The sequence below is a fragment of the Callorhinus ursinus genome, unplaced genomic scaffold, assembly GCF_003265705.2.
Source record: "Callorhinus ursinus isolate GAN/ISIS: 27379988/994484 unplaced genomic scaffold, GSC_fseal_2.0 scaffold3, whole genome shotgun sequence".
NCBI lineage: Eukaryota > Metazoa > Chordata > Mammalia > Carnivora > Otariidae > Callorhinus > Callorhinus ursinus.
Genome location: NW_027397065.1, coordinates 27797277 through 27825241, shown reverse-complemented (window position 1 = coordinate 27825241; position 27965 = coordinate 27797277). Strand labels below are relative to the sequence as shown.

Genomic DNA, 27965 nt, shown 5'->3' with positions numbered 1-27965 from the left:
ATCTCCACCCTGCCACGGGCCTCAAATCCCAGCCTTCCTAATGCACAGGCAGAAGCACACGCAGGACACGGCTGGATACAGGTTTATTGTGGCACTGGGTGTGAACAGGGGCTGGTGTGGCCAGCACCGGTGTGTGATGGAGGTGGAGGGAGTGCGAGGGAATGAAGGGGAGAGGGCAGGGCCCAGGGAACCCCAGGCTCAGGCCAGGAGTTGGGGTTGGGGTGACCTCCGCCAGCCCTATCCAGAAATCTGGGGCGATGCCCCTGGAACTGGAGCTCCCTCGGGCTGGGCTGGATGAGACGGGCGGTGGGTGGGAGGCGCTCACACGTGGGAGAAGGCGTGGCTCTTGCAGAGGGGCTTGTCCTTCTTGGAGTAGAAAGTCTTTCCTTCCAGGTTGATCTGGCATATCTGAGGACGGCCAGGCTCAAGCCACACGGGGTTGGGGGTGGCAGGAGAGTCCCCTTCCCAACCTCTCATGAATTCCAGAGGCAGGGAGTGGAAGGGAGGCTGGTGAAGAACCCCGGGTGAGGGTGGGGGAGGGGGACCCGAGTCCAAGGCAGGGGGCCGGGGGGGGGGCAGGGGGAGGGGTGTAACTCACCGCACACACAAAGCAAGTGTCATGCCAGCTGAAGCCCAGCGCCTCCAGGAAGCGGTCCCCTGCGTCGATCTTGAAGTCACAGCCCCGGCATTTTGTGCCAAACATCTTCTCATAGTCTGAGGGTGGAGGCAGAGAGGAAGGGGGCCTTGGGTTCTCTCCTGCCCCACACCCCACCCCTTACCTGTGCCCCCCCACCCTTGGGGGGGCCACCTACCTCGCTCGCAGTAGGGTGCGCCTTCCTCCATGTAGAAGGCCCTGTTGCGAATGGGCGTCTTGCAGGCCGCACAGGTGAAGCAGTGCACGTGCCAGGTCATCTTTAGGGCATGCATGATCTCCTAGGAGGACGCTACAGTCACCAGGCAGCTTGGCCCCTCCTCTCCAGAGCTGGGGACATAGGAAGGCTGGCCGTGGGCCCTCTTCCTTCCCAGGGTAAATGTTCCATCTGCACACCCACCATTCCCGCTCTACCTCCGGCCCTGAGGTCTCCCCACGGATGGCCACTATGCCTTTCAGATTTGCCCTGTGCAGAGCTCGGCACCTCACCTCTGTACCCCAAACCTGCTCTCCCACAGCTGTCCCTAGCTCAGTTGACGGCAACTCCATCCTTCCAATCTGCTCAGCTGAGATGCCCCTTTCTCTCATGCATCACATCAAGTTTGCCAGGAACCCCTGTGGGGTCCGTCTTCAAGGTGCATCCAGATCCTGACCAGTTCTCACTGCCTCCCTGATGCGGGTTGTGAGCCTCAGGCATTCCTGGCCTGGGGGACGGCCCAAAATTCACCTCTGAGCTCCTCCTCCTGCCTTACAGACTGACGTCAAGCTGAGCGAGTCCACATTCCCCTCTGCTTGAATCCCTGCCTGCGCTGCATTTCCTTCTGGCCTCTGCACCCTCTGCTCTCGCCACATGGCCTCTTGCCCGTGGCTGACGCGCCAGGCATGCCAGTCCTGGGGTTCACACTGGCTGTCCTCTCTGCCAGGTATGTCCCAAGTCTCACCCCTCACTGCCTTCCAGTTTCTGCTCCAGTGTCCCCTTCTCCAGAGGCCTGTTCTGACACCACCAGTTAAGACTTCCAATCTGCTCTTCCAATGCCACGTTCCCAATACCTTTAACTCTGTTCTCCTCGTCCCTCACCAGCTTGTACTAACACAGTACCAGGTGATTTACTTATTGTATCTATCGCTTAGCATTTCCTCTCCTCCCTTCTTCCTGCTCAAATGTAAGGTCCGGGAGGGAATGAGACAGGACTGTTCTGGTAGCCGCGGTACTGCAACAGCACCTGTCCCTGTGGGTGCTCATCAACAAGCGCTCGTGAGTTAACCTGCTCCAATGGACTGGGGAGGAAGCCGAGGCTCAGGGAAGAGTCTGTTCTCTCGCTGGGCCTGGGCTGACAATCCCGGGGACCCTTGGGCTAACCAGGGCCAGCAGCATTCAGATCTAGAGCAGGCAGAGGGCAGTGTGGGGCCTTGAGGCGGGTCAGATCTGTGGGTCCAACCAGACCTTGCTTCTTAGCTGGGTAACTTGGCTAATGGCATTACTTTTTCTTGACACCTGGTTCCTTCCCTTGTGAAACGGGAACCTAATTCCAGCCTTGCAGGTTGTAAGGATGGCCCCACATTTGAAGCTGGGGGTCCCAGACCCCATGCCTGCTGGGGCCAGGTAGTGTACTCCATAGGGCAAGGTGTTGTTGGGGAGCACCCGTAGGGATGGTGCTGAGCAGTTCGTGCAGGAATGCCTGGAAGGCTCAGGTTGAAATCTAGGTGTTAAAGTGAAATCTGATTTTCAAATATTGCCCATTAATTTAAAATGCAAGTGTAGACCAAGTAGGACATGTGCGCAGTCTCTGCCTCTCTGTCGCATCTCACATATAGCTCACAACCACCCCGGCCAGGCAGTGACTGCCACCATTTTAGTGAGGCCCAGACAAAGTGACCCGCACCAGGTCACATAGACAATAGATGGCAGAAATGGGTTTCATGCCCAAGTCTAGCTAGCTCCAAGGCTGGCTCTTCCCACCGCCTGGTGCTGCCTCTTTTCAAGTAGACAAAGGCTCCAGGTGAAGGAACTTGGCTGTGAGCTGGTGGCACAGGGGGCTTGGGCAAAAGCGAGGGTAGCCCAGGGCGGGGTCCAGTGTGCGTGCGTGAGCAGGGAGGCAGCTTTCTGCTGGTGTTCAGAAGAACCTGGAAGCCAGTTATCAGTATTTATTTTAATGCCCTAGTTTCCTCAGTCTGTCTGCGTCTCCCCTCTCCACTGCCCTGACCCAGGCCCCAGCAGCCTGTTCCCCTCTCCAGCTGTCTCCCCCTGCCCAGAGGCAGCTTGCTGCAGCGTAGCTGACCTCATCAGCCCCAGCTCCAAACTCCTAACACGGCCCCCACTAACCTCTTCGGCCTCATCTCGCACCCTTCCCAGGTGTTACCTGGTGACACAAGCTATTCCTTCTGCTTAGTGTGCTCGCTCCTGATCCTTCTCCAAGCTAATTCCTACTCAGTTTTAAAGTTCAGCTTAGAGACCACTTCTGTCCATTCCTTCAAACATTTACTGATCATCCTCTATATCTGGAGCACAATACAAAGCAGACCAGCCCTGGTCCCAGCCCATGGAGTTCACACCTGGGGAGAAGATGGGACAAGAGCACTGGGGAGTAGTGAGCAAACTGTGGGGACTTGGTCTGGTGGAAAGGGTGGGTATCAGGGAAGGTGTTCCTGAGGAAATGATAGGAGTTCTGGATGAGAAGAAACAAGGTAAAGAGGGTGCTCAAATAGTATTCCTGGCAGAGAGGGCAGACTGTGCAAGGGCCCTGTGGTAAGGGAAACAGCATATTGGCAAAATGAAATGGGTCACATGGCTGGAGCACTGGAGAGGGGCAAGTGGTGAGAGGTGAACTTGAAGAGTATAGGGCTTCAGGTGGCCCCCAAACCTGGGTAGGTCCCCTCTAATGTGTCCCTCACGCTGTGCAGTTTCCCTCCAACTCCACGGAAACTAGCTGATTGCCCTGCATTTCTCTCCCCATGCTCCATCCTGATCTCCCAGGGCAGGAACAGTTTTGAGCTCTGGGCGCAGACAGGAATGGAGCGCCTGGCAGGCTGGGGAGGTAAGCCTCCCCCTGCCCTTTCCCCTAGAGTGAGAGTCTGTTCTCTCGCTGGGCCTGGGCTGACAATCCCGGGGACCCTTGGGCCAACCAGGGCCAGCAGCATTCAGATCTAGAGCAGGCAGAGGGCAGTGTGGGGCCTCAAGGCAGGTCAGGCCCTGAGTCCCTGCAAGAGGGGAAGCTAAGGGCTCCTGGGCCTCTGTGGAACATTAGCCTGGGCTGGGGCAGGAGAGGGTTTGCCACCCAAGGCTTACTCCAGGACCTGGGAGCCAGCCAGGCCCTGTTAGGCTTGGCTCCTCATCTGTGGCCGGGGTGATAACCCTGTCCACTCAGGACAGAGGTGCAGCAGGACAAGAGCGCAGTGGAACGCAGAGAGCGCAGTCCTCCGACAGTGGGGCCTTGATTTGTAGATGCCCAGCTCAGGAAAGGTCCTGGGATCCAGCCCATTCTCTTAGAATAGCCCAGTGGGGTGTGGCCAGGCTGGCAGGGAAAGGACTATGATCTGGGGCAAAATTCCTTCATCTAGAAAGTGGGAATCACCACACTGACTTCTATAGTAGGACCGTGAACCTGGATGCCCCCCACACTGTAAGTGCTCCACAACACAAACTGTCATTACAAGGACAAAGACTGGGCGCCTGGGTGGCTCAGTTGGTTAAGCGACTGCCTTCGGCTCAGGTCATGATCCTGGAGTCCCGGGATTGAGTCCCACATCGGGCTTCCTGCTCGGCAGGGAGTCTGCTTCTCCCTCTGACCCTCTTCCCTCTCGTGCTTTCTATCTCTCGTTCTCTGTCTCTCAAATAAATAAATAAAATCTTAAAAAAAAAACAAAAACAAGGACAAAGACTGTGATAATATCCACTTCCCCCTTCCTGTCTACTGATGGAATCTCCATTTTTTCGCTGGGCACATGGCTGCCCCAAATAGACTGTCTTTCCCAGCCTCTCTTGCAGCTCAGCATGGTCATGTGACTGAGATATGGCCAATGGGAAGGAAGCCCAAAGGTTGAGTGGTGGCATCTCAAGATGGCTGCCATGGGCCTTCCTTCCCTTCTTCCCCTTCCCGCGCTTCCTACTGGCTGAAACGTGGCAATTTTGGCCGAGGCTCATCTCAGATTAAGAGTGTTAAGTAAGCCTGTGCTGAGAATGGCCAAGAAACAAGATACAGAAGCCTAGATCTGCCCATTAGTCCCAGACTGCCCACCCCTGGACTTTTTTAGGTGGAAAGTAAGCTGCCACTGTTTTGAGTTTTTGCTTGCGGTCAAGGTAATCCTTACTAATAGGAACATCACTACAGAGCTCTCTGGCCACATCTGGCAGCTCTGCCTCTGTATCCAGAAATAAGAAGCATGAAATGTCAGGAAAAGCCCAAGCTGGGAGTCAACAGTGTCTGGGACCGCTCCAGCTTAGCTCTCATGCTCTGCAGCCTTGGGCAGTTTCTGTCCCTCTCTGGGCTTCAGTTTCCATACATGTGTGACAGGAACCCCATTAGCTTTTCACCCTGCCTGGTCTGCCCCTTTTTCCTCCAGCTGTGCCCTTGACCCCCTGACACCCTCTGAGTCCTCCCCGCCAAGTAGGAGCTCCCAGGGGCAGGGCCCAAACCTGTTATTTCATGAGGCGTCCTTGAGCAAGGGGCACACTATCTGGCACACTGTCCGCACTTAATAAGAATGAATGGGGGCAGGTAGATGGCCCATCACTCTATGCTCATGACACAATGAGCCAAGCCCCAAGCCTGGCTCCTGTTGGCAGCTGGGTTACCCTGCAGAAAACATGGCCAGGCTCTGCTGTGTCTTTAGCCTCAGTCGGAAGAACAGGCTTTTGAATCACAAATTTGTGTCTGGCCCTCTGGCTTTGGCACTCCATAGTCCTATGCCCTCCAGGCACAGTGAACTGTCTGTCCTCTTGTGCACTGGAGGTGGCACACCTGGTGGGTCAGCCTCCTCAAAGCCTGTCACGACTCCCTTCTGCCTTCTCACGGAAGATGAAGGCTAACATCCTGGGTCTGCCAACTTCCCCTGCAGCTCAGGTGCTCAAAGGATAACAATTCCAAACACTGAGATAAAGATGCAAGGTCCTGGTTTTTCTTCCAGAGTCAAAAGCAAAAACCTTGTTAAAATAAGGCCATTTGGCCCTTCCTTCTCCTTCCGCCTGTAACAAGAACACAAGGCCTGGGGCTTGAGTAGTCTTCGGGTAAGCATGATATAAGAGGCTTGGGGACAAAGGTCTGCATGGTAAGGATTTCGGAGCCAAAGGTAGGAAAAGCCCAAAGGCATCCTGGAGCTGCTGTTTCAGCCCTAGGATTCTTGTGAGTGAAGTAAATAACCCCTTCTGCTGAAACCTCTGTAGTGAGGTTTTATTATCGCCGCTGAATGCAACCCCACTGACACAGCCACTGGCATCCGCGTGGGCCTTCCCTCTTCGGGTAACGTCATCTGTTTTACTTCAGGGAACCGACCCCACCTCACTCTGTCTGTGGTGCGGGTGGGACCGCCGGGTCCGGCGGGTGTCACCCAGGCCCGGCTAATCTGCGTCCTGCGGCTTGAGGCCCGAGATGGGTATGTGACACAGCTGTTGCCATGAGCATCAGCACTGGGACCCCTGACATGTCAGCTGGCCCCGGGGTGCTCCTATTCGCTTTGTGGTGCTAAGCTGCGGAGAGGGAATCCTGGAGCCACTGTGGCGCCATCTTTGCCAGCTTCTAAGTAAAAGTACGCAGGGAACGAAGCCAAAACAGACCACGACAACAGAGGCAAGTGGGGGGAAAAGTCCTGATGACCCCAGGACATGCCTTCAGCTAGACCTGAAGCTAGTGCCCCTCAGGCTTTCTGAGTGTTTGAGTCCATGCACATACCTCCTGCTTTTTAGAAGCTAACGATATACCACTTCACTCTTATGATGGACCCTCTAACTGAAAGGAATTTTGCTTTTATAAAAAAGACAAAAAGTGAAAAAGAGCGTTCAGCATTTGTTTCGCAGTGAGCCATTATAGAGGCAGCTCAAACCCCTCACCTGAGCAGGGGGCCCCACCCGGCTCCTTCCCCAGGAGCCACGCTCGGCATCCCGGCACCAGGCCGCCACAGCTCGGAGCTGAGTCTGTGAGCATCTGCGCTTCATCTTGATTTACTTTGTGCATCTGCTAGCAAGATGTGTCCAAAGGTACCAGACAAGCCTACATGAGGTTATTTTTTGGGTCTGGGAACGCTCAAATTTTCTTCCACATAAATTAACAGTACTTGCTTCTTTACCACGCCATTTTGGCTTGTGAAAGTTTCACAGGAACGCTCTACTTTCCAGAGAGCCAGGGAAACCTGTAACACTCTTGCTTGCTTGAGCCCCTCTGAGCAGGACTTTGGTCATCGGTGAAGAGGATCTTGGCTAATGTAAAATGAGACTAATATAGCATCCTGTTTATTAAGATGCTAAGGATCCAAAGGACTCCTGAGGGGAGAGCCCCCAGGCCCAAGAGTTCCTCCTTAGCACTCTTCCATGCTGATGGGGTCATATTCGCCCTCCCCCTGCCCCCCACCAGCCCCACTCACGCCTGTGATCTTCTTCTTGCACTTGGCACAGCTGGGTGCATAGCGCACATCATAGCAGGGTGGGCAGAAGATGGCACCCTTCTCCTCAAAGAAACCGCCCTCTTCCAGGACCTTCCCACACTGGCTGCACACAAATTCCTCGGGGTGGTATGCATGGCCCAGCGCAACCAGGTAGCGGCCCCTGAGGGGGAGGCGAGGGCAGTGAGAGGGAGTGTACGCCTGTCCTACGTAACGTTAGTGAACACCTACTCTGAAGCCTGCAAGGGAAATTCATGCTCCCCGTTGTCCAGATAAAGGAGAAACAGGCATGGGAGGTGACCCGAGTGATGACACAGTGATGAAGCTGCACCGCTCTGACAAGAAATTGTGACAGGCAGTGCTGGGAGGAGGAGGAGGGTTACGCTGGCTGGGGGCTGCTGATCTGGGCCCAGTGAGACAAACCAGAGGAACTGGGGCCCTGGGGGTAGGAGGCCCAGAGTGCCCACGGGCTCTGAAGAACAGTGGGTACCCGAGCCGACCCTGGTCCCCACCCTGTCCCACTTGCCTGGTCCATCTGGCCTGGGGAGGGGCCTGCAGGTCCCACATAAATGTCTGAAGAAGGGGGTTCTTTGCAGAGCCTAAGAGCTGACAGGAGTCAAGAGCAGTGCAGGACCAGGGCTGAGAACTAGCAAGGTTCTAAGGAGCCAGCACGCTGACTCTGGGGGTGCTGTGTGACCCTGCTGGGCCCCAGGGAACAGCACAGGGAGGGAGGGGCCTCGGGCCTGTCTGTCCTGAGAGCAGAGGTTTGGCAGAGACCAAGTGAACAGGAGGGAGAGCAGAGGGGCTGGGAGGGGCAGGCCCTTCCCTGCCCAGAGAGCGGCCTTTCTAGGGGTGCAGCTGGAGTGTGTTGTTGGCACTTCCTCCACGTCAGCAGGGCTGATAGAGGCTGACGTGGGGTGCAGTGGGGGAAGGGATGCAGGATGCAGAATCTGAGGACCTAGCCCAGGCCTCTGCCCCCACCACTACTGGGAACCGAATCCCCATCCTCCCACAGTGTCAGCCAGATGAGTGCGGAGACAGTCAGGGGCGCAAAGGTCGGAAAGATGCCTGGGCCAGGCTTTAGGATGGGAAAGGCCAGAGTATGAAAAGGAACAGGGCCACCCACCGGATGACCTTGTGGCAATGGTGGCACACAGGAGTCTTGCCATTGTTGCCACCGCCTGCTCCCGTGGCCCCTCCAGCGGCCGCCTGCACGATGGAGGTGCGGTTCTGCAGAGGCGTGGGCGTGGCTGGCTGGCTGTGCCGGGTCAGCACCGTGCTCGTCTTGTCCGGGGCGTAGCGCTCAGCAAATGCGGGGTCCACAGCCCAGGGTGGGCGGCTAGTGGGACTGGGGGCGGTAGGGCCTGCCAGGGCTAAGGAAAGTGGCTCCAGGGAGGTGCCCAGGACCCCAAAGGTCAGGGAATTGAGCCTGGGGCAGCTTGGAGGCTCCCCCCCCACCCGCATGCCCCTGGAGGCTACCCACCCTTCCCCAGGCCCAAGCCCACTCTCTCTCACCAGGCCAGGGTTCCTGGGGTGTAGCTGAGGCTGGGGCTGGGGCTTCTGTCCTGGGCACCTGGCTGCAAGATCTGCCATTCAAGGCCCTGTATGGTTGAGGCTCCTGGCGTGGCCCCACCCCCCAACCTTGGTCCTGCTGTCCCCATGGGAGATGCCTGGGTGCATGAGAGCTGCTGGGCTGGACTCCAGGTCCCACAGGAGTAGGTATGGGTAGGGCAGTGGCTTCTCCTAGCCAGGTTCCAGCTGGCAGGCCTGTCGTACAGGGCTGGGAGGTGGAGCAGGACTCTCTCCCTTCTGGGGCAGTTCTCGGGGCTTCCTCATCCCAGAGATCTAGCTCTGACGGCAGGGCCTGCTTTGCCAGGTACCACCCCTCATTGAGACCCAGACTGGCATGGCCCACACTGGGTCTGAACCATCTAACACCCCGACACCCAAACCACAAACCAAGCCCACAAAGATAGAAGGCAGAGGCAGAGGAAGCAGGGCTGAGAATGTTTATTTCCATGCTTGAGCCAGCACAGACCTGGCAGAGAGACATACCACAGGGCAAAGAGGGAAGGCAGTGTCAGACAAGGCCAGCCCCTCTGCCAGGCCAGCAGGAGGCTCAGTCCAGGGGCAGGAAAGGAGGGAGTGAGCTAGGCAGAAGCTGCAGCAACCAAGGGGGGGGTGCCCTGGGTGGGAGGAACAGAAAGAGAGAGGCAGAGAGGGCAGCCGGCCGGTGAGGGCCAAGCTACGACTGCACGTTGAGCACGTGGGCAGAGCGCTGGTGGTGCCAGTCCCGGAGGCGGGTGTAGCGTGGGCTCTGCAGCTCCAGGACATACTTTTCCCTGGGGGGCAGAGAGAAGGAGGAGGAAGTAGAAGGAAGGAGAGTTGCAAGGGAGGAAGGGAGGGAGAACGGAAGGGAGGAAGGAAGGAAGGAAGGAAAGAAGGAAGGAAAACGGAGAGCCCTGGCGAGGGACCCTCAGGAGCAGAAACAGGGCGGTGGCTGGAATGGGCAAGGCAGGAAGTGAGAAAGAGGGGCTATGGCCCATCCTTTTACCTTGACTTCTTCAGGTGCTCCTCATCCGGGTCTTGCACTGAGAGGGCAGAGGCAGGCATTGACCAAGAGAAGACCGAGGGCCACCCCAGCCCTGAGCCCCGGCAGAAGGTCACAGGGCACCAGAGCAGGCTCCCAGCAGAGCCCGGGCCCAGGCTGGGAGCCAGCAGGAGAGTCCGCCCTGCCCTGGGCTGGCACTTACTGAACTCGGTGCCCGTGAGGTGGGCAAGGATGCGGAAGGAACGGGACTGGCCTGTCCCGGGCCGAGGCCGCCAGTCCTCTGTGTCCTCCATCAGCCGCTGCTTGCTGGCGTCTGGGGCCAGCGGCCGGAGGGGCTGTCTGTGGGGAGGGTGTGGCTCAGAACCTCATGCAGGCGGGTGGGCAGTGGGGGCAGCCCCTCCCGGGATTGGTGCATGTGGGTTATGGTGCTGGGAGAGTGGGGGAGGGCAAGGCCAGGGCCCTGCTGGGGCGGGGGAGGGTAGCTAAGTGAGAGGAAAGGAGGGCAGCTAGGGTGGGGAGGGGCCACCGCCCAGAATGCCAAAAAGAAGGAAGAAAGGGACAGGCAGAGGGGGCTCACTGACTTGTCAGGGGTCTGCACCTGTGAAGGAAATAGACAGATGGACAGATAAAGGGACAAAGGGACAGACACAAGGAAGAAGAAAAATGGCAAGGGGTCAGAGTAGCCAGGGGCAAGGCTGCACTGAGTATCTAGGGCTCAGTCGCCCGACACCACACCCCAACCCCGGGCCACCAGTTTGGGGGGCGCTGCCTGGCTCAGAGCGCCCAGGTAGCAGAGCGCCTGGGCAAGAGCCACACCCTCGGAGGGGCCCAGTGCCCACAGCCCCGCCCCAGCCGCCAGGGGTCGCTGCCGCACGGTTCCAGCCAGGCTGGGGCGCAATGCAGACTGAGCAGCCGCGCGCTGCGGGGGCGTGGGGCCTCAGACAGATGGCGTGGGCGCAGGCGGTGGGTGGGCAGGACCGACGTACCCATTCTGCTGCAGGGCGCTGTCAGCGGGCAGGGGCGCCCCGAAGGGCCGGGCCGTCTTGTTGAGGGAGGCGCTGGGTGCAAAGGTGTACCGCGGGGGGTCCGCGGCAGGGGCCAGGGCCTGGGCAGAGACAGAGCCGGGCAGGGCAGGCAGGGGTGGGGGCGCTGGGCCGGAGGGGGGTGCCCCCCTGGCGTGGAGAGGACAGCGGTGCTCCAGCCCCGCACCCACACATCTGGCCGGAGGCATGGGGCAGGTGGGGGGAGGGACCTCAGGTTTCAAGGGGCCCATGTGGGAGGGATGATCTCAGCCCACGCGGGCCAAAGGGCAGACGAGCGGGGCTTGTAGCACAGGCCAGCGGAAGGCAGCGGACAGACAGGCAGACATGCGTGGTGCCCAGACCGTGCGGCAGCTCCCAGCCCAACTCCCAGTTTCCCAGACTACCCCAGCTCTGGCGCCCACCCTCTATTTCGGGCCAGGCATGGGGGTATCAGGGCTCCTTGCTGTGGGGGAGGGCTAGTCAGCTCAGCAGTCTAGTCCCACTCCTCCCACCGCCCAGATGTCCTGTTCAGATGTCCTAGGCCTACCTTCTGCGGTTTGCTCTGAGCCGGCTGGGCCCTGGAGGAGAAGGGGAAGGGGTAATAGTAGGCCAGGCCTGGGGGTGCCCCCACCCGCCAGGCAGGCCAGGGCCCTTGTACCTGCTGAGACCCAGGCTGAGGCGCTCCCCACAGGCACGAATCTTGTTCTGGGCTTCAATGTGCGTAAGGCCCCCGGCATTCTCTCCACCGATGCTTAGCACCCAGTCACCCACAGCCACACCGGCCTGTGCAGCTTTGCCTCCAGGAGTGAGCTGTGGAGAGATGGAAGGTCACGGCTGCCCAAGCCTCTGGAGACCAAACCGAGGCCAACATTAGTTAACCCTGCTTAAGCTGCCCTGCTTCTAGAACCCAGAGGCCTCTTCATTCAACGTATTTCTGGGCAGCTGCAGAACACTAAAACAATCTGGGCGGGTGGGGTTCACCTGAACTTCACAAACACCCGAATTACCCTATTTATTTAGTCATTTGTTCACCTCCATGACCTCCCTCCCCACAGTGCAGAACTGCTGTGACATCACCAAGTAGCCACCTGCAGGCTAAGCCCCAAGCTTCTCAGCTCCAACCACAGCCTTTGAGCCTCCTGCTGGCCTCCTGCCTAGGCAGTTTCACCCACCGCTGGCTTCTGCCTATGGCCACTTCCTACAGGACACTGCCAGGTGCTCCTACTGACCTCTTACACTCCCAGCACCCTGTCCCGGGGCCAGCTACAGGGATCTGCCAGGACCCTGTGAGAGCCAGGAATAGGCCCCCGCCATCTCCAGGTTCCCCGTGAAGTGACTGAAGGGGGCCCGAGGTGTCAGCTGAGGTTGTAAATGAGTGTCACCCTGAAGCCTTCACAATTGCCACATTACCCTCTCCCCCAGTCCTTTGGGCTCTGCCCTGGGAATCCCCGGTTCCTGTGGCAAATGAGGGGTAATAGTGGGCTGGCAGTAACGGTCACCACCAGCATGAACTGAGACTGAAGGACCCAGGACTTGGCCTTGAGGTTAGGAGGGGCCATCAGCCCTTTGAAAGTCCCAGTGGGGTATTTCCCAGAGCCCTGATAGAGGTAACCCTGACAAACCCCAGTGGGCGCTCCCAGCCCTCTAGCCCCTCAGAAAGGGGTGACACAGCTGTTTGTGGGTCTAAGCCCACAGAGCTGCCTGGGCATCTGGCAAGGGGCCTGGCATTAAGTACACTTCCATGGGGAAGTGCTGGAAGGCCAATTCACATTTCAGAGATTGGGGGGGTAGGACTGCAAGGCACTGGCTGCCCGTGGCCTCAGGAGATTCCTCAGGTGGGCTAATGCACAGATGAAGTTGAGGCAGGGAGAGGGGAGGTGGGATGTTCTAGAGAGATCTCCAGAAGGCAGAGACACCAGATGCAGCACTGGGGCAAGAAGGGAGAGCTGGCTCCATTTCACGCTTGGGAGGTTAGAAGGGCAAGACAGCTGGGTGCCTCCTTTTTCATCTGCTACATGGTAAGAAGAGCAGCTGACATTTACTGAGCACCTAGTACTGTCACATGCTAATACCGAATCTTCCAACAACCTGCGGAGTGGAGTCTGAAATTATATGCATTTTACACATGGGAAAAGAGTTTATGTAACTTGCCTCAAGCTGCTCAGCTGGTAAGAAGCAAGGCCAGGTCTGACCCTGACCCTAAGGCTCCACTACACGAGGCTACCTCTGCTGAGTGTTGGGACCCAACTCAGAGGTCATCCTACCTCAAACAACTCCCTAAACCCCTGGCTGGGTCTGGGGCCTAGATCTCCTCTCTAGCTTTTAGTTCAATCCAACAACCCCTTATAGTGAGCATAGAGAAGTGACACCCTTGAAAAGAAGTGACTTACTCAAGGTCATGGTGAGTCAGTAGAAGGGAAACCTGGTCCAGCCACTCCCTACCCACACAAGCTGGCTCCTGGGAGGTGTGGGCTAAGCCCGAGGTAGAGGTCTTGGGGGTGGGCAGGAGCAGCTGGCTCCCAGGGAGGGGTGGGGATTTGGGGACTACTTCCTTTCCCGAGCGAGGACAGGAAGCTCAAGAGGGAGAGAGGCGGGTCAGAGGTGGAGAGGGAAGCAGGAGAAAACCCTGGGTGTGGGGTGGGGGGCTGGAGAGAAGCAAGGAGGCCTGAGGAGTCAAGGAGGGGAAAAGCTAGAGAGCTGGACACTGCATAGGGTGGGGGTGAGTCAGCCTGAGGACTCCAACAGGCAGCCCAACCCCCAAGTCTCAGACATTACCTCATCTCCCAGGCCTGGGCCCACAGCCAGCCCTAGCCCCTCCCTCCTCCCTGGGGTCAGCGGAGAGGGAGGGCCTGGCCCAACTCAGAAAAGACCACCCCACCCGCCCACCCACCAGGGCCTAGGTCCAACTCCAGTGCTGAGCTCAGCCTGTGGCCCCACCCACAGCGAGGGCTGCTGACAAGGGAGCTCAGACCCAGAGTGCCCCCAACAGGCCACATCTTAAAGTCCATCCCTCAGGCTATTATGTTGCCCATCCCCTCCAATGAAGAAACTGAGTCTCAGAGTCCAGCCAAGGCCTACAGCTCCCAGCCACATTGGCTAGCACTTTCCCAGAGAGGGGAATATAGAATACGTTTTCAGAGCTAGCAAGCCTTGACAATTGTAGGGGTGGGTTTGTGTAGTAGGGGGACTTAAGCTACCCAGCTGGCAGGGCAGTTCCCAGGGGAACCCCATGGAAAGGTCCCTGGAAAGAACAGTGACCACCCGCCTGCCCTGTCCACCAAGCCCAACTCCTGTAGACAGACTTGGCCTTGGGGCCCCTCTCAGGCTGGGCAGTGCCTGGACAACCTGGCCCCCTCCAGGCTGTGCTTGCTTTGGGCTTCCTGCCAACAGCTGCCTGCCCAGTGGGCGCCTGGGTGGGCCTCCCTGGACAGGCGGATGTGCAGGCAGGAAGTCCCCGCCCCCTCCTGACCCCCAGGCCACAGACACCAGTCCCAGGGCTGGCCTCATTCTCTCTGGGCGCCCTCTTTGTGTCCCACAACTGACCCTACAGTTGCAGCTATGTCCTCGTGGTCACCAGCTGAGGGGCCCACCAATGGCATTTAGGGGTTCAGGCCTCAACCAGCTTTTTTCAGCTCTGTGGACTCTAGTCCCCAGCTGGCCATCCCAGCATGAGGTTGCATTCTTGGGCTTATAAGGCAATCCCCCTGCCACAGGGAGGAGCCAGCCCCCAGCTCCGCCCCCACCAGAGCAGGCCTTCAGGAGCTGAAGTTAGAACCTTAGAGGCCCAACCCACACCCCTGCTTTGGGTCAGAGGCCACTGCATCCTGAATAGGACCAATGGATGAAGATGGAGAAATCTCACAGAGGCTGGAAAGTGCCCCCACTCCCCACCAAACTGCAGACCATCCCAGTGCCTGAATTCAAATCCCTGCTTTGCCAAGGAATCGCTGTAAAGGCCCCTCTACCTCTCCGAGCCCTGAGTTCCCTCATCTGGAAAAACAGGATGACAATTGCTATTCCCTGGGTGGCAATGAGGCTGAAGTGAGATCCTGCAGTCAAGAATGCCCTGGCTGGGGCTTGGCTCCAAGCACTGCTCCTTCAAGCAGCTTAGATACTTCCCAGAGACCTCAGGCTCCCCTCCTGCAGAATGGGCATTCCCCTGGGGCCTCAGAGGTGGCCCCAGGAGCTTTGTGGAATGGCATCAAAATACAGGGCAATGCTGGGGAACTGTGGGTGCTCCTCTCCCAGTACCCACCTAGTTGGGAGTCTTTGTGGCAGGTGCCCACCACATCTCTGGACCTAGATACCTCCTGCTCTATTGAACCTGGCTCACTCCTGCTCAGACTCCTCCCATCACCAACCGGAGACCTGAACACCCAAAGACTCCTGGGGGAGCCCCTCCCCCAAAGATGGCTCACCCTGGAGATGGAGAGGGGCACATTGAAGTCCTTGCCCCCCTGCAGCCGAAAGCCCCAAGGTGCTGGCCCCTCCAGCACCACCTTGAAGGACTCCATGGTGCCTGCTCCTGGGAGGAAAGAAACGGTGAGTGGACAGCATAGTGGGTGTGCAGGCAAGCCCAGCTCCGGACACCAGCCTTGGACTGGTGCCAGGCAGGCACGAGCAGCCGCTGAACACAGCCAGGGCACCGGTAGGCGGGCACCTTGTCAGGCGTGGCTGGGTTTCTGGCTGGCAGACCTCATTCTGGAAAGGCAGGGGCAACCCCCTCCCCCAGGGACTGGGATGATGAGGGGTTCCCCTCATTTAGTCTTGAGGTTCTTTTCATTCAGAGATGGGCTGCAGGGCTAATTTGACATGGCCTCCCCCCAAGCCAGCCTTAAGCCTCGGACAGACGGCGGGTGAGTCAGGGGCCGGCGCTCTTCTCCCCCGCCCCCAGGTCCCGACAGGCAGGCCGCGCTGAAGCCTGCTCGGGCTATATAAGGCGTGTAAGCTGACACTGCGGAGCCAGCGGAGGGAGCACACGGGGGCTCGGGACGCGAGGGGGAGGGGTGGAAAGGGAGGCGGCTGGAGCGGGTTCTAGCCATTCCCGGACGGGTCGAGGCTGATGAGGACTCCTTTGGGCGCTGGGGGAGACCGGGCGGGGCCATGGCTCCTATGGAAATCGGTGAGGGCTTGGATCCCAAAGCGTGGCCAGGTAGGGGATTCATTCTGGAGCCCAGCTGGGGTGGTGCCTCCCGCACAGGCCTAGAACCATCCCGACGTGACTCAGTTTCCCCCGTCCCCCGCCCGGGCCCCATGCATTGGCCGAGTCCCGGGCGCAGGAAGCAGCGCAGGCGCCAATCGGTCCTGCCGCAGCCGGCTTCGCCGCAGGAAGGCGGGGGCGGGGGCGGAGGCAGGGGCCCAGACTCGCAGGAGGAAGCGCAGCGCTGGCCTCGACCCCGGTGCCCTCCGTGGTCCCCAGCAGGCTCTTGCCCTCAGCCTGGCCCAGCCCGAGACGCACCGCGCGGTCGCCAGTACCTGCTCGGCCCCGCCGAGGCGCTGCCCGGTAGCTGGCCCCAAAGAACCGCGCTGGGATCGGCCACCCGTGTTCTGACCCCGCCCCCGCGGCCGCCGTCTGCTTTGAGCCCGCGGGAGGGGGCGGAGCCAGAGGCCACGCCCCGTCAAAGTCACGCCCACGAGCGGCCTCTCTACGACTGGGAAGCCCCACCCAATCCTTCCGCCCCGCCCAATCACGAAGTCCCGTTTTGCTTGGAGCTGGAAGGCCTGGCCTGCCCGGGACCCCTTGGTGGGGCGGAGCCTGGGCGGGGTCTGGGTAGGGCCTGGGCTGCCCGTCGCGTGGTCTAGGAGTCAGCTTGCAGCTCGCCCTGCCCCTTGCGCCTCCCTCTGGCCGAGCCGAAAGAAAGCGGCCTTCGAAACCAAACAGACCTGGACATCCTGAATCTCAGTTTCCTCCTCGGAAAAATGGGTCAGTAATACTCGCCTTGCAGGTCCATCGTAAGGATAGGCATTGTTTGGCTTAAGGTGCAAGCCTTCGGCGTCTCCACACTTTCTAAATCGGAGGGACTTGCGGGTGTGGAACACCTCGAGGTGGGGTCAGTTGAGGTGGGGTCAGGGGATCTTGAAGCTAGGTTTGTAGAACCCTCTACAAAAGGCAGAAAATAATGGCAGGGGCGGACAGAGTTGGAGGGGGCCCCTGGCCTGGCTCTGAGCCTGAGCCCAGGCAGTCAACAGCCCTCTGCCCTGTAACGACTCCACACTGTTGAAATGGTCTGTTGCCTGGTACCCCACTCCAGAGAAGGCAGCGCAGGCAGTGGGGATGTAACAGGGTGACTCTAGCAGGGGTGTCAGAGTCCCCACTTTGTCCCTAGAGGTCCTCCCGGGCAGCTAGCACAGATGGCAGGGGAAATTGAGCAGAAGCGGCAGTGTTCGGCTGAGGGAATAGGCATCTACCCCTCAGCTCTTTCTAGGGCATGGCTGAGGCTGTTCTCCACCCCCACCCCCCCACCCCCGCCCTCATCACATTTCCCTCTTGTGCATCATTTCCCTGACTACACAGACTGCTGTAAGAGTTACCTTTAAAGAAATCTTCTCTTGATCCCACCTCCCCTTCAACTATTGCTCTTCTATTCTTTTTAAAATAGATTTTGCTTATTTGAGAGAGAGAGAGAGCATGAGCAGGGGGGAGGGGGAGAGGAAGAAGCAGACTCCCCGGACGCAGGACTTGATTCCAGGACTCCGGGATCATGACCCGAGCCAAAAGGCAGATGCTCAACCGACTGAGCCACCAGGCGTCCCCTATTCTATTCCTTTTGAGAGTAAAATTTCTCAAATGAGTTGTCTGTAACCCGATTTGCACCTGCTTTCCTCCTGCTCTTTCTTGAACTCACTCCAGTCAGGCCGTTGTTTCCACCAGTCCTCTGAATTATTTCCCTCTTCTCAGGGTCTCCAATGACCTCCAAGTTATCAAGTCAATGGTGACTGGTCAGCTTTCCTTTTGCCCTGCCTGGGAGTAGCACTGGTCCAGGCATCTTCTCCCTTGCCCCTGGCTTCCTACCTCCTCCTGCCACTGGCTAATCCTTCTCTACCTCCTTTGGCGGCTCCGCACCTGCCTCCCAACTTGGCCATGAAATGTTCCCGACTACATTCATTCGCCGGGACCCCATCTTGTCCTGTGACTATCAATAACACCTATATGCCAAGGACTCCCAGGTTATATGTCCAGTCCTGACCTTCCCCCCACCCCAAATTCCAGCCTCTAATATCCAATGTCCTATTCAGGCTCTGTTTGGAGGTCTACTAGATATCTCAGCTCATCACATCCCAGTTTAAACTTGTGATTTTCCACCTCCCTAACTTCTTCCTCACCTTAGTAAATGGCATCACCATTCATCCACCTGGCCCAGTAAAAACTATGACGTTATCCTTCCTTTCTCTGTTATACCTTAAATTCTGCAAATTCCACCTTCAGAATAAGAATATGTTCCATATTTGGTCACCAGCCAGCCATTCCTCTTGTGTCTGGACGCCTTAACAGTCTCCTAACAGATCTCCCTGCTTCCACCCTTACCTAATCTAAAGTCTCCATGCAGAAGCTGTGGTATTTTTTAAGCAGAAATCACACCACATCACCCTCAGCTTCTGGCATTCCAGTGGGCTCATGTTACACTTGAAATAAAACTAAGGTCCTTAAGATGTACATGACATTAATAAGCTGAGTCTACCTCCCACTGCTCCCTTCCTTGCTCACTCTACCCCAGCCACTCCAGCCTTCTCACTGTTCCTGCAACACATCAAGCATATTCCTGCCTCAGGGACTTTGCACTTGTAGCTCCTTCTGCTTGGAACAGGTTCCCCTGCTACCTAAACAACAGGCTCTCTCACTTTGTTCAGATCTCTGCTCCGCTGTTGCCTCCTCCAAGGGGCCTTCCCTGATCACCGTATCTAAAACAATAGCTCCTTGACATGTCACTTGCATTGGGCACTTAGTCCCTTACCCTGCTTTACTTTTCCCCATAGCACTTACCACCATCTGACATTATATTGGGTGCTTGTTTCTTCATTGCTCTTTGTCCTCATTAGAATGTCAGTCCCATTAGAGCAGGGATTTGTCTGTCTCGTGCACCATTTCCCCAGTGTCTGTACACAGGGGATGTGAATGAAGAGATGAAGGAAGGATTGAGAAGGTGAAACAGCATGTGAGTAAGAGAACAAGTGGCAGCCTGGGGGTCCTGGCAGTCCTCTAGCAGAGGACACCAGGTCCCATTCCTTGGCTTGTGCAAGGCTCAGGCCTGGATGAAGCCACCAATGTTCCCTGCAAAGGCAGCCCAAGGGGAGGAACAGGCCCCAGGTTAGGACGCAGTGCCCCCTAGTGTTCAGGACACGTGCAGCTCCAGGGCGAGGCCTGAGAATCCTGGAGATTTGTAAAGAGGTTCTCTTTTATAGACTGGTTGGAATCTCACAAAAACTGACATAAAGCAAAGAGTCTTAGGTTTGTAATAAAAAAAAGTATGCCAGAACAGAGACCCAGAGTTCTAGGTTCCAGGTCTGGCCATGACCCTAATTCTCTAGGTAACCTTCAGTGTCCTGGGATTTGCTGAGCTGTCAAGGGCTGGTTTGCCACTGTGGGGTGGAGGGGTCCTTGCTGCAGCTAACCGGACTGGGTAGCCTCTTGGCCTCAGCTTGCTTTATGGCCGGCAGCCTGATCGATCATGGGAAGATTTTCCCTGTCATAGGGAAGACATCACTCCCCTCCCATAAGTGGGGCTGAAACCTACCTCCCCCTGCCTTTAACATCCTTCCAGGCTTTTCTCTCTGTGGCCAGCACTGCACAGAAACCCCCTGCCCACAACCTCCTTTCACACACTGCATTTGGAGATGTCTTTCAGACATCCAGGAGTCTGGTGTGCAGTTGGATTCTTAAATCTGGAGTTCAGGGGGACAGCTCTGTGCTGAGATGTACCTTTGGGAGTCATGAACATTTAGATGGTCTATGAGATCTGGAAACAGAATTGGCTCACTTATGGCAGTGGTTTTCCACCTTGGACTCACACAGAAATCATCCGGGAAATTGAAAAACTGGACACTGGTACCCAGGTCGCACCTAGACTGAGGAAATCTCAGCCCCTGGGTGCAGGGCAAGGCGTAGGCATTTTTAAAAGGGCTCCAGGTGATTCCGTGTGCAGCCAGGGTTGAGCTACACTGTGTCTGAGGCCGGAGCCCCAGGCAGAACTCTGGCAGATGAGGTGCCAGCCGAGGCTGGGAAGGAGAGATCTGTGAGGAGGGAGGAGAACCAAGTGAAAATGGTGTTTTAAGGAGAGATGTTAGATCCTGCTGAGAAGTTGGGGAGACCAGGTTGCTTTTGTTTTGGGGAACAAGAGGTTGGTGACCCTAATAAGAGTGATGTAATGGATCAGTGGGGCCCACGGGGAGACTTGAGTTGGCTAAAGGGAGAATAGGAGAAAGTGGAAATGAAAGTAATCAACAACGCTTTTGAGGAGTTTCACTGTGAAGGGGAAAAGGGAACGGGGAGGTGGCTGAAGCCGAATGCGAGGTCAAAGGTTTTCTTTAAAGATGTGAAATTATGGAGCGTGTTTGCATGTGGCTGGAAAAGATGATGGTGATGGTGGAATTCATGGGCTGAGGAGAGAGGACGGCTCAGTTTGCGAAGCTGGGAGGAGGGGGCTGGGGTCAGAGCGCACGGGTTGGGGAGCAGACACTTCTGTCATCGTAGGGCAGGACGGAGATGGTGCGGCTGCTGGTGCACTTGCCAGTGAAGTGCTGGGTGGTCGAGGGGCTTCGCTGCTGTCAGCTGCCATCTGTCCAGGATATCTTTGAGATGAGAAGGAGTGGGGTTGGAGAGGAGAAGGTGAGAAGGTCTTGGGATGGAGGAGCTCTCCGGAGAGCCTGTCTATCTGAGCTTCGAGATCACGTCATGAGAGAATGTGGTCAGCCTGGTTGTGTGAATTTCTCTGGCCATGGGCAGTTGCCCCCCCGTCCCCCACCAACCTCCCAGCACTTCACTGGCAAGTGCACCAGCAGCCGCACCATCTCCGCCCTGCCCTACGATGACAGAAGTGTCTGCTCCCCAACCCGTGCGCTCTGTGTCCAGCCCCCCTCCCCTCCCAGCTTGGCAAACTGAGCCATCCTCTCTCCTCAGCCCAGGCATGGAGGGGAATGGGGTTCACCTGAGGCTGGGCACTTTGCCAGACAAATAAGATGGAAGAAGAGAGGAGCACAAGGGGGTTGCTCCATTGGCGGAGCAAAGAATCGAAGTTGGACAAGGATGGCGTTGCGGAGAGCAACTGCACAGATGGCGAGGAAAGGGTCCTGTAGGCCAGTGTGGTTGGAGAGGGGCTTTATGGGCCATGCCATTGGAAGTGGGCTGGAAGGAGAAAAGGAGGTGGCCAGAGGTGGATGCTTGGAAATAAGATTGTGTAGAGGGAGCATCACTGTCATGAAGAGGTGCAGGATGTGCCAATGGCATGGGCAGTGGAGGCAGAGTTGAGGTCAAGGGGCTGGGGGCAAGATTCTTGGGGGCATGATGCTTTTGTGCAGGGAGGCCTCAGGCATGGTGACAGGAGTAGCATGAGGGCACCAAAGTCTTCAAGACACTTGTTTATCTCCCTCCGGAACATGAGATCCTTGAGAACGGAACCTCACTGAATTATGGGGTACCTGGGAGGCTCAGTTAAGCCTCCGACTCTTGATTACGGCTCAGGTCATGATCTGAGGGTTGTGAGATCAAGCCCTATGTTGGGGCTCCGTGCTGAGCATGGAGCCTGCTTAGCGTTCTCTCTTTCCCTCACCCCCACCCCCAGTCTCTCTCCAAAAAAAAAAAAAAAAAAAAAACGGAAAACAAAAACAAAAGGACCTCACTGTCTTGAACATGGCGGTGTCCCCAGTGCCTGGCACAGAGTAGGCAGGCAGTAAAACTCTAAGGCATGAATGCATGCCTGGTAGGTAATTTGACCTTTGTCCTTGACGGCTGAGGAGACTGAGGCCCAAGGTTCCCCAGAAGTGTCTGCACATTTTGGAGTCTTATTGGGGAGCAGGTGTTTTGGTTGTGCAAATCTTTGAAGTCCCTTCCACCTGCCCTTCCCCCACCCCCCACCTATTACCTCCTCCCCAGATCAGGCTACTTGGTCTCCAGTTGGGCTCCCTCAAATTTGTTTTCCACATGGCTCCTTCTATAATCTGACTGTGTCTCTCTGCTGAGGATGAGACCAAGCTCACTGCAGGATGGTCAGGCCTCTCACACTTGGCCACCAACTCCCTGTCAGCTCCATGCTTTTCCCTTTATCTCTGGGCCAGTGCCAGACACACCCTCAGCCTGGAAAGACCGGGGGCTTGCTGTCCACCTGGTAAGGCTCTGCCTGTCCTTCACACTTAACTCAGAGGGCACCTCACGCATGGGCAAGCCCGATTTCTCCTCCTGCCTTACTGTCCCCGTTATTTTTGTTACAGGACTGACTACATGGGCCCTAATTATCTGCATCCCACCCATCTGCTCAAGTGGACTGGAGCCCACGGGTCGCAGAGGTCAAGTGCAGGCTAGGTGTGTCCCCGGCACCCAGCACAGGGCCCTGGTGTTTGCTTCTGGGCACGTGAGTGAGGGTCTGTGTGTCTGTGTGGCCCGGTGAGCACCACTGCCAGCTGTACACTATGCGCTACAAGGTGGGACCAGGAGCAGAGCTGGGAGGTTTTATTATCAGCAAACCTGTACACTGTACACGGCGGTGGGGGGGGGTGGCGGGGCACAGGAGGGGTCCTCCCCAGCCTGCCTTACCCCTGCAGGCCAGAGTGGATGCAGGGCTGTGTCACAGATGTCCATTGTTGGCCCTGGCCCAGGAACAGCAGAGCACCTGTCTTTCCTCCTGCCACAGAGCCTCGCGGGGCTTTCAGGGCCGGTCACAGGGGGCTGGGCCCTTCTTCCGCTCACGGCTCAGCAGCGTCACCAGCTTGGCCTTGAAGCCCGTGTGAGCACTGGGGCGGCCAGAGCTCCCAGCTTCATCACTGTCGCCCAGCTCCAGTTCCAGCAGCCGCCGGTACTGGGCCTCAAGGCTGTTGTCATGGGCAGGGCCCAGCCAGCCCAGGTCCTCGCTGTTGTGGTAGATGGGGCTGGCCAGGGGGCTGCGGCGGCTGGGACCCTCCTGCTCAGGGTCCCTATCCCTGGGCAGCACAGGGCCTGCCTCCAGCAGGCATAGGTTCTCATAGAGGTGCTCGGCATTGCCTGGGGGCCCACTGGCCCGCTTGCACACGGATGCGTAGAGCTCAGACACCGGCTCATCGTGGGGCACCGGGCTCAGCAATGGGGGCAGACTCTGGGGGCCGGGCTCAGCCAGGCGTGCCCTCCAGGAGCTGGGGGGCTCCAGCCCTGGGGGCACCTCCCGCAGCTCTCCTGGCGGGTCTAGTGAGGGCAGGGAGGTCGCCCGAGGCAGGGGACAGGGCCGGGGCCCAGCCAGCTCTGGCAGCCGTTCCCGCTGGCGGGCAATGGCAGCGGCCACGGCCCTGCACAGGTCGAGGGCTCGGGGGCTGCTGAAGGCAAAGAGACCCTCGCCTGAGTCACAGCGGCGTCCAGCTTCGAAGGAGAACACGTCCTGGACATGGGGTTGGGGGGTGGTATGGGTGGGTTCGCGGCGGAGGGACCTGGGCACCAGTCCACCTGCCACCCTTCCCAGCAGGGCACTCCCTGCACCTCACCTTGTCAGAGCCGAACTTGCGCAGGAAGCAGTAGGGCCAGCTGTAGAGGGCCTGGGGGCTGGAGGGTTCCCGCAGCTGGATGGTATCTTGGTTTAGCACCAGGAGGTAGGGCCCCTTCAGCTGGCAGCGGGTGGCAGCCTCGGTCCTCTGCACCACCACTGGAAACTCGCTTACTGCAGGCAGGAGGGTGGCAAGGGCATCAGGGATAGCCCGCCTGGGTTCCCCAAAGGTCCCGGCCCTGGGTGGAGGATGGCTGAGGCTGCCCTTGCCCCTCCCTGACTCACCTTCTTGCCAGGAGGAGTAGATGGAATTCTCCTCCATGGGCACCAGGCCCCTCTTGGAAGCTTCCACCTCCCCTGGTCCTGAGGAATACTCCGCTATGCCCTGGAGAATGAAAAACAGTCAGAAGTTAGAGCCCTCCCCCTACTCCTCTTTCTACATCTTCTCCCTGGGGCCAGTAACCCAGGACTCCAGGCCAGGCAGGAACATCCAGGGACTGGGATGCCACTTCCAGTTCTGTCCCCGACACACTGCACGACCGTGAGGACCTCTCTATTTCCCCACCTGCAGCCCCCAGGTGCCCCCTTGAGGGTGCTGAGAGTTGTAAAGTAGCGGCACACAAGAGGAGGTCCCCATTGCACTTGTACTTGGCCAGGGATTGGGCCTGCCTGTGTGTGTCCCTAACAGCTTGGAGTGATAAAGGGGCAGGAGCTTCAGGGGTGGGACACGCGCGTGAATTGGCTTCTCCATCCTTCTCTAGGCCTCTTTCACCATTTGCCCTTACATCCTCTGAGCTCTTTCAGCACTTCCAGCACAACTACCTTGGCCCACGGTGGCATGGCCAGGGTCACATGCGACAGCTTCCTCCCTGGTCTCCTTGTTCCTGTTCATTTCCTTTTTTTTTTTTTTTAAACTTAAAATATTGTGGTAGGGATGCCTGTGTGGCTAAGTCAGTTAAACGTCTGCCATCAGCTCAGGTCATGATCCCAGGGTCCTGGGATCGAGCCCTGCCTTGGGCTCCCTGCTCAATGGGGAGCCTGCTTCTCCCTCTCCCTCTGCCCCTCTCTGCTCATGCTCTCTCCCTCTCTGTCAAATAAATAAATAAAATCCTTAAAAAAATAAAATATTGTGGTAAAATACACAACATAAAATTTACCATGTCACCATTTTAAAGTGTATAATTCAGTGGTTTTAGTATAGTCATAACGTTGTGTAATGGTCACCTTTATCTAGTTCCAGAATTTTTCATCATTCCACCTGGAAACCCATTAGCAGTCACTACCCACTCCCCGCCCCCTCAGCCCCCAGCAACCACTAAGCTGCTTTCTGTCCCATAGATTTGCCTATTCTGGGTGTTTCACATAAATAGACTGATACTAATGTGTGGTCTTTTGTGTCTGGCTCCTTTTACTTAGCATGATGTTTTCCAGGTTCATTTATGGTGTTAGCATGCATCATTACCTCATTTTTTAAAAAGATTTTATTTATTTATTTGAGAGAGAGAATGAGAAATAGCACGAGAGGGAAGAAGGTCAGAGGGAGAAGCAGACTCCCTGCTGAGCAGGGAGCCTGATGCAGGACTCGATCCTGGAAGTCCAGGATCACGACCTGAGCTGAAGGCAGTCGCTAAACCATCTGAACCACCCAGGCGCCCACCTCATTTTTTTTTTCATGGTCAGATAATATTCTGTTGTATGCATAGACTACATTGGGTGTAACCATCAGTTAACAGACGTTGGGGTTGTCTGCACCTTTGAGCTATCGCGAATATTGCTGCCCTGAGCATTCTCATACAAGTTCTGTTTGAACACCTATTTCAATTCTCTTGGGTATACACCTACTAGTGCAATTGCTGGGTCATATGGCAACTCTATGTTTAAATTTTTGAGGAACTGCTAGGCTCATTTCCTTTTGGTCCTTCATAGACCCTGTGAAGCTTTAAAGCTCTGTCCCTGGCTCCCCAAAGAATCCCCCTCTCAAAGGCATCTCCTCTCACTCAGAATAAAGCCCCGAACTCTGCATGTGGCCCAGAGTAGTTTCAGCTGGCTCCCACCAAACTCTCCACCTTTGCCTCCTCCTGGGCTCCTTCCCACTCCTTACTCTCCAGCCACGATGGCCTTTCTGCCCCTTTAACACATCAAACTTTCCCCTGCCACGGGGCCTTTGCCCATGCTGCCCCCTCTGTTCAGGACACTCCTCAGACCTCAGTGTCTGGGTCACTCTTGCTTCAGATCTTTGCCTGGTGGGCTCTTATTTGTCCTTGAGGACTTGGCTCACTGTCCCTTCCTGAGAGACCTTCCCATCTAATACCCCGCCATTCATGCCTGGTCCCACCAGCCTTTCATTTTCCCCACAGCATGAATGGCCATCTGAGATTCGTTCTGTGGACTTCAGGGCTATTCCCCCGAAGGTTGCAGGTGCTTGGCAGGTACTTGCTGAGTGACAGGATGGGAGTGAGCATGGAGATGAACAAGGTCAGGGGTCAGGTGGCCCACCTCTGGCCCCTTATGCTCACCTGGAAGGCCAGCTGGCAGATGGGGCCCATCCATTCCTGGCGATGCTGTGCGGCCAGCAGGTGGCTTCGCTCTGTGGTGGTGAGCAGGAAGGCACCAGTGTCCTTGGGGCAGCTCTCGCCGTCAGCCGGCAGCACAGACACACAGTCAGCCAGGCGGATGATCCGCCGTTCCCCGCGCCGGCTGGGTCCTGCAGACCTGTCACCTGCTGGCCCCAGGCCACCATCCCGTACCTCCCAGCTCTCCAGCCGTGCCACACCTGATGGGCTTCCTGCATACAGCAGACCCCATACCTTCCGCCAGGACTTCTGTGGGAGATGAGGATGGGGGAAAAGACCCTTGGGTGGTGGTTCTCCCTGTAGCTCAGCACATGCTGCTCAGCAAGTGCTCCTGGCCACCCTGGCTGGCCTCTGCTTCCCCCAGATCCGCAGAGTCCCAGAGAAAGGGGCCCTGCCAGGGCCAGCCCAGCAGGGGGAAGAGTCTGTGCTGGCGGCCGGTCAACTGTGGGTTCAAATCCATCCCACCAATTGCCTAACTGTGACCCCCATGAGCACTAGTGTCCTTACATCTCAAAAGCCATGAGAATGCAAGGTTGGGGCTTCTACTGGATCATGTCTCTGACGTGGTTGAAGCAGACCACCTGATGCTACCATTGTGTTGGTGCCCCCTATGCCCTCTCCCCAAAGAAAAGGTCACTTGGGCCATGGGACAAGGGCTAAGGCAGGAGGGAGGCCTCGGTCTCATGATGGCAAGGAAGGAAACATGCAAATAGCGTAAAGCAAAGGAAACAGATTGTTTATCTGCCTGGGCAGCAGCTGCAGCTGAGCTGTGAGGGTGAAGGGCCTGCTGCCTGGGGAGAGAGGCAAACCCCCCAACTGTGTCCTGTAACAGGGCTGGGAGGAGCTGAGCCCTCGTCTGCAGGCTGGCGCTCCTCCGACTCAGCCCCGGCCTTCTCCACAGGAGCCTTGGTGCCTCTACGACACAGGGCGGAAGGCTGTTGGGTTAGCCAGCCTCTCAGCTCTGCCCTGCCCCAAGGTTTGGATTCTTAGATCCTCCCCGCGCTTGGCTTCCCCATCCGCAAACAGAACAGGCTCTCCAAAAGGCCCACTCAAGCTGAGAATGGGGCTCTGCTCTACTCCCCAACACCTTGGTTGGGTTCCCCACCCTGACTCCTTCCCCATTCTCCCAGGTCCCGGTGGGCTGAGGCTGGGGCCGCCGCCTACCGTCCTGGGCAAGCTGCCTGGCAGCCAGGGTCCCCACCTTGCCGAACTTGATGTGTTGCTGATAGAGGATGCCGTCCTTGATGGGAGTCTCCCGAGGCTCCATGGCCGCTGCCAGGCCCCGGGACTGCCACTCCGAGGGCCTGATGAGACTGATGACAGGCTGGAGGGGAACTCCACACACTTCCCCTTCTGGCCACTTCCCCCTCCCTCTGTCCAGAGAGGCAGCTGCGGGGCTGGGGGGAGGGGCGCCTGTCTTCAGTAAAGGAGTTAGGATAGGGGGTGGGGACATCACATATTTCTTCCTCGGGGTCCAGCTGGCCCAAGGTGCCCATGTGTGCCTGGCAGGGGCCTCAGACCCCCGGAGGGCGGCTGACCTCTGCCTGCACCTGGGTCAGCTGGCTGTGAGTCATAAGCTTCGACCTCTCCTCTGAGCAGGGCAGTCGCACACCCCGGCACCTGAAGTTCCCGCGGCCCTGCCCTGCCCCAGGACCTCTTCTAGCCAGACGGGCCCGCTCCTCGCTTTCCTCACTCTTGAGCCCTGGTTGGCACCCTCTCAGTGCCACTCTGCTGGTCTTTATCTTGGAAATATTTCTAATATTCACCTGCTCCCCTCTGTCTTCACAGTCCCTGTCCATTACCAGCCTCTTATCTCCCCTTTGAACCACTGCCCGACAGGGCCCACTGTGGTCTTTTACACCAACCCCAAACCAACTCCTCTGACTGCCCCCTGCCCGGGGCTGTAGCCTGGGCTCCTCA

General features: G+C 57.5%; 2 protein-coding genes across 12 annotated transcripts; both read right to left on the bottom strand.

Annotated features, from left to right (window-relative positions):
• Positions 1–66: 66 nt before the first annotated feature.
• PDLIM7 (PDZ and LIM domain 7) lies at positions 67–16432 on the bottom strand. Of its 11 annotated transcripts, none has more exons than XM_025866908.2 (13): positions 16292–16432; positions 15235–15341; positions 11475–11626; positions 11364–11394; positions 10781–10899; positions 9997–10133; positions 9798–9834; positions 8759–8844; positions 8370–8616; positions 7226–7406; positions 813–933; positions 599–714; positions 67–408 (listed from the first exon to the last, which is right to left on the bottom strand). In XM_025866908.2, exons 2-13 carry the CDS (start codon positions 15328–15330, stop codon positions 322–324), a joined length of 1410 nt encoding a protein of 469 aa, XP_025722693.1. In that variant the 5' UTR covers positions 15331–15341; positions 16292–16432; the 3' UTR covers positions 67–321. The 11 variants fall into 11 exon arrangements, with proteins under 11 accessions (XP_025722693.1, XP_025722694.1, XP_025722695.1 ...); XM_025866909.2 differs by having other exon boundaries at positions 8370–8607; XM_025866910.2 differs by having other exon boundaries at positions 8759–8829.
• Positions 16433–22460: 6028 nt separating this feature from the next.
• On the bottom strand, positions 22461–27416 carry DOK3 (docking protein 3). Its single transcript, XM_025866907.2, has 5 exons — positions 27247–27416; positions 25989–26294; positions 23758–23857; positions 23474–23646; positions 22461–23370 (listed from the first exon to the last, which is right to left on the bottom strand). The coding sequence occupies exons 1-5, from the start codon at positions 27310–27312 to the stop codon at positions 22672–22674; spliced, it is 1344 nt and encodes a 447-aa protein (XP_025722692.1). The 5' UTR covers positions 27313–27416; the 3' UTR covers positions 22461–22671.
• Positions 27417–27965: the final 549 nt, after the last annotated feature.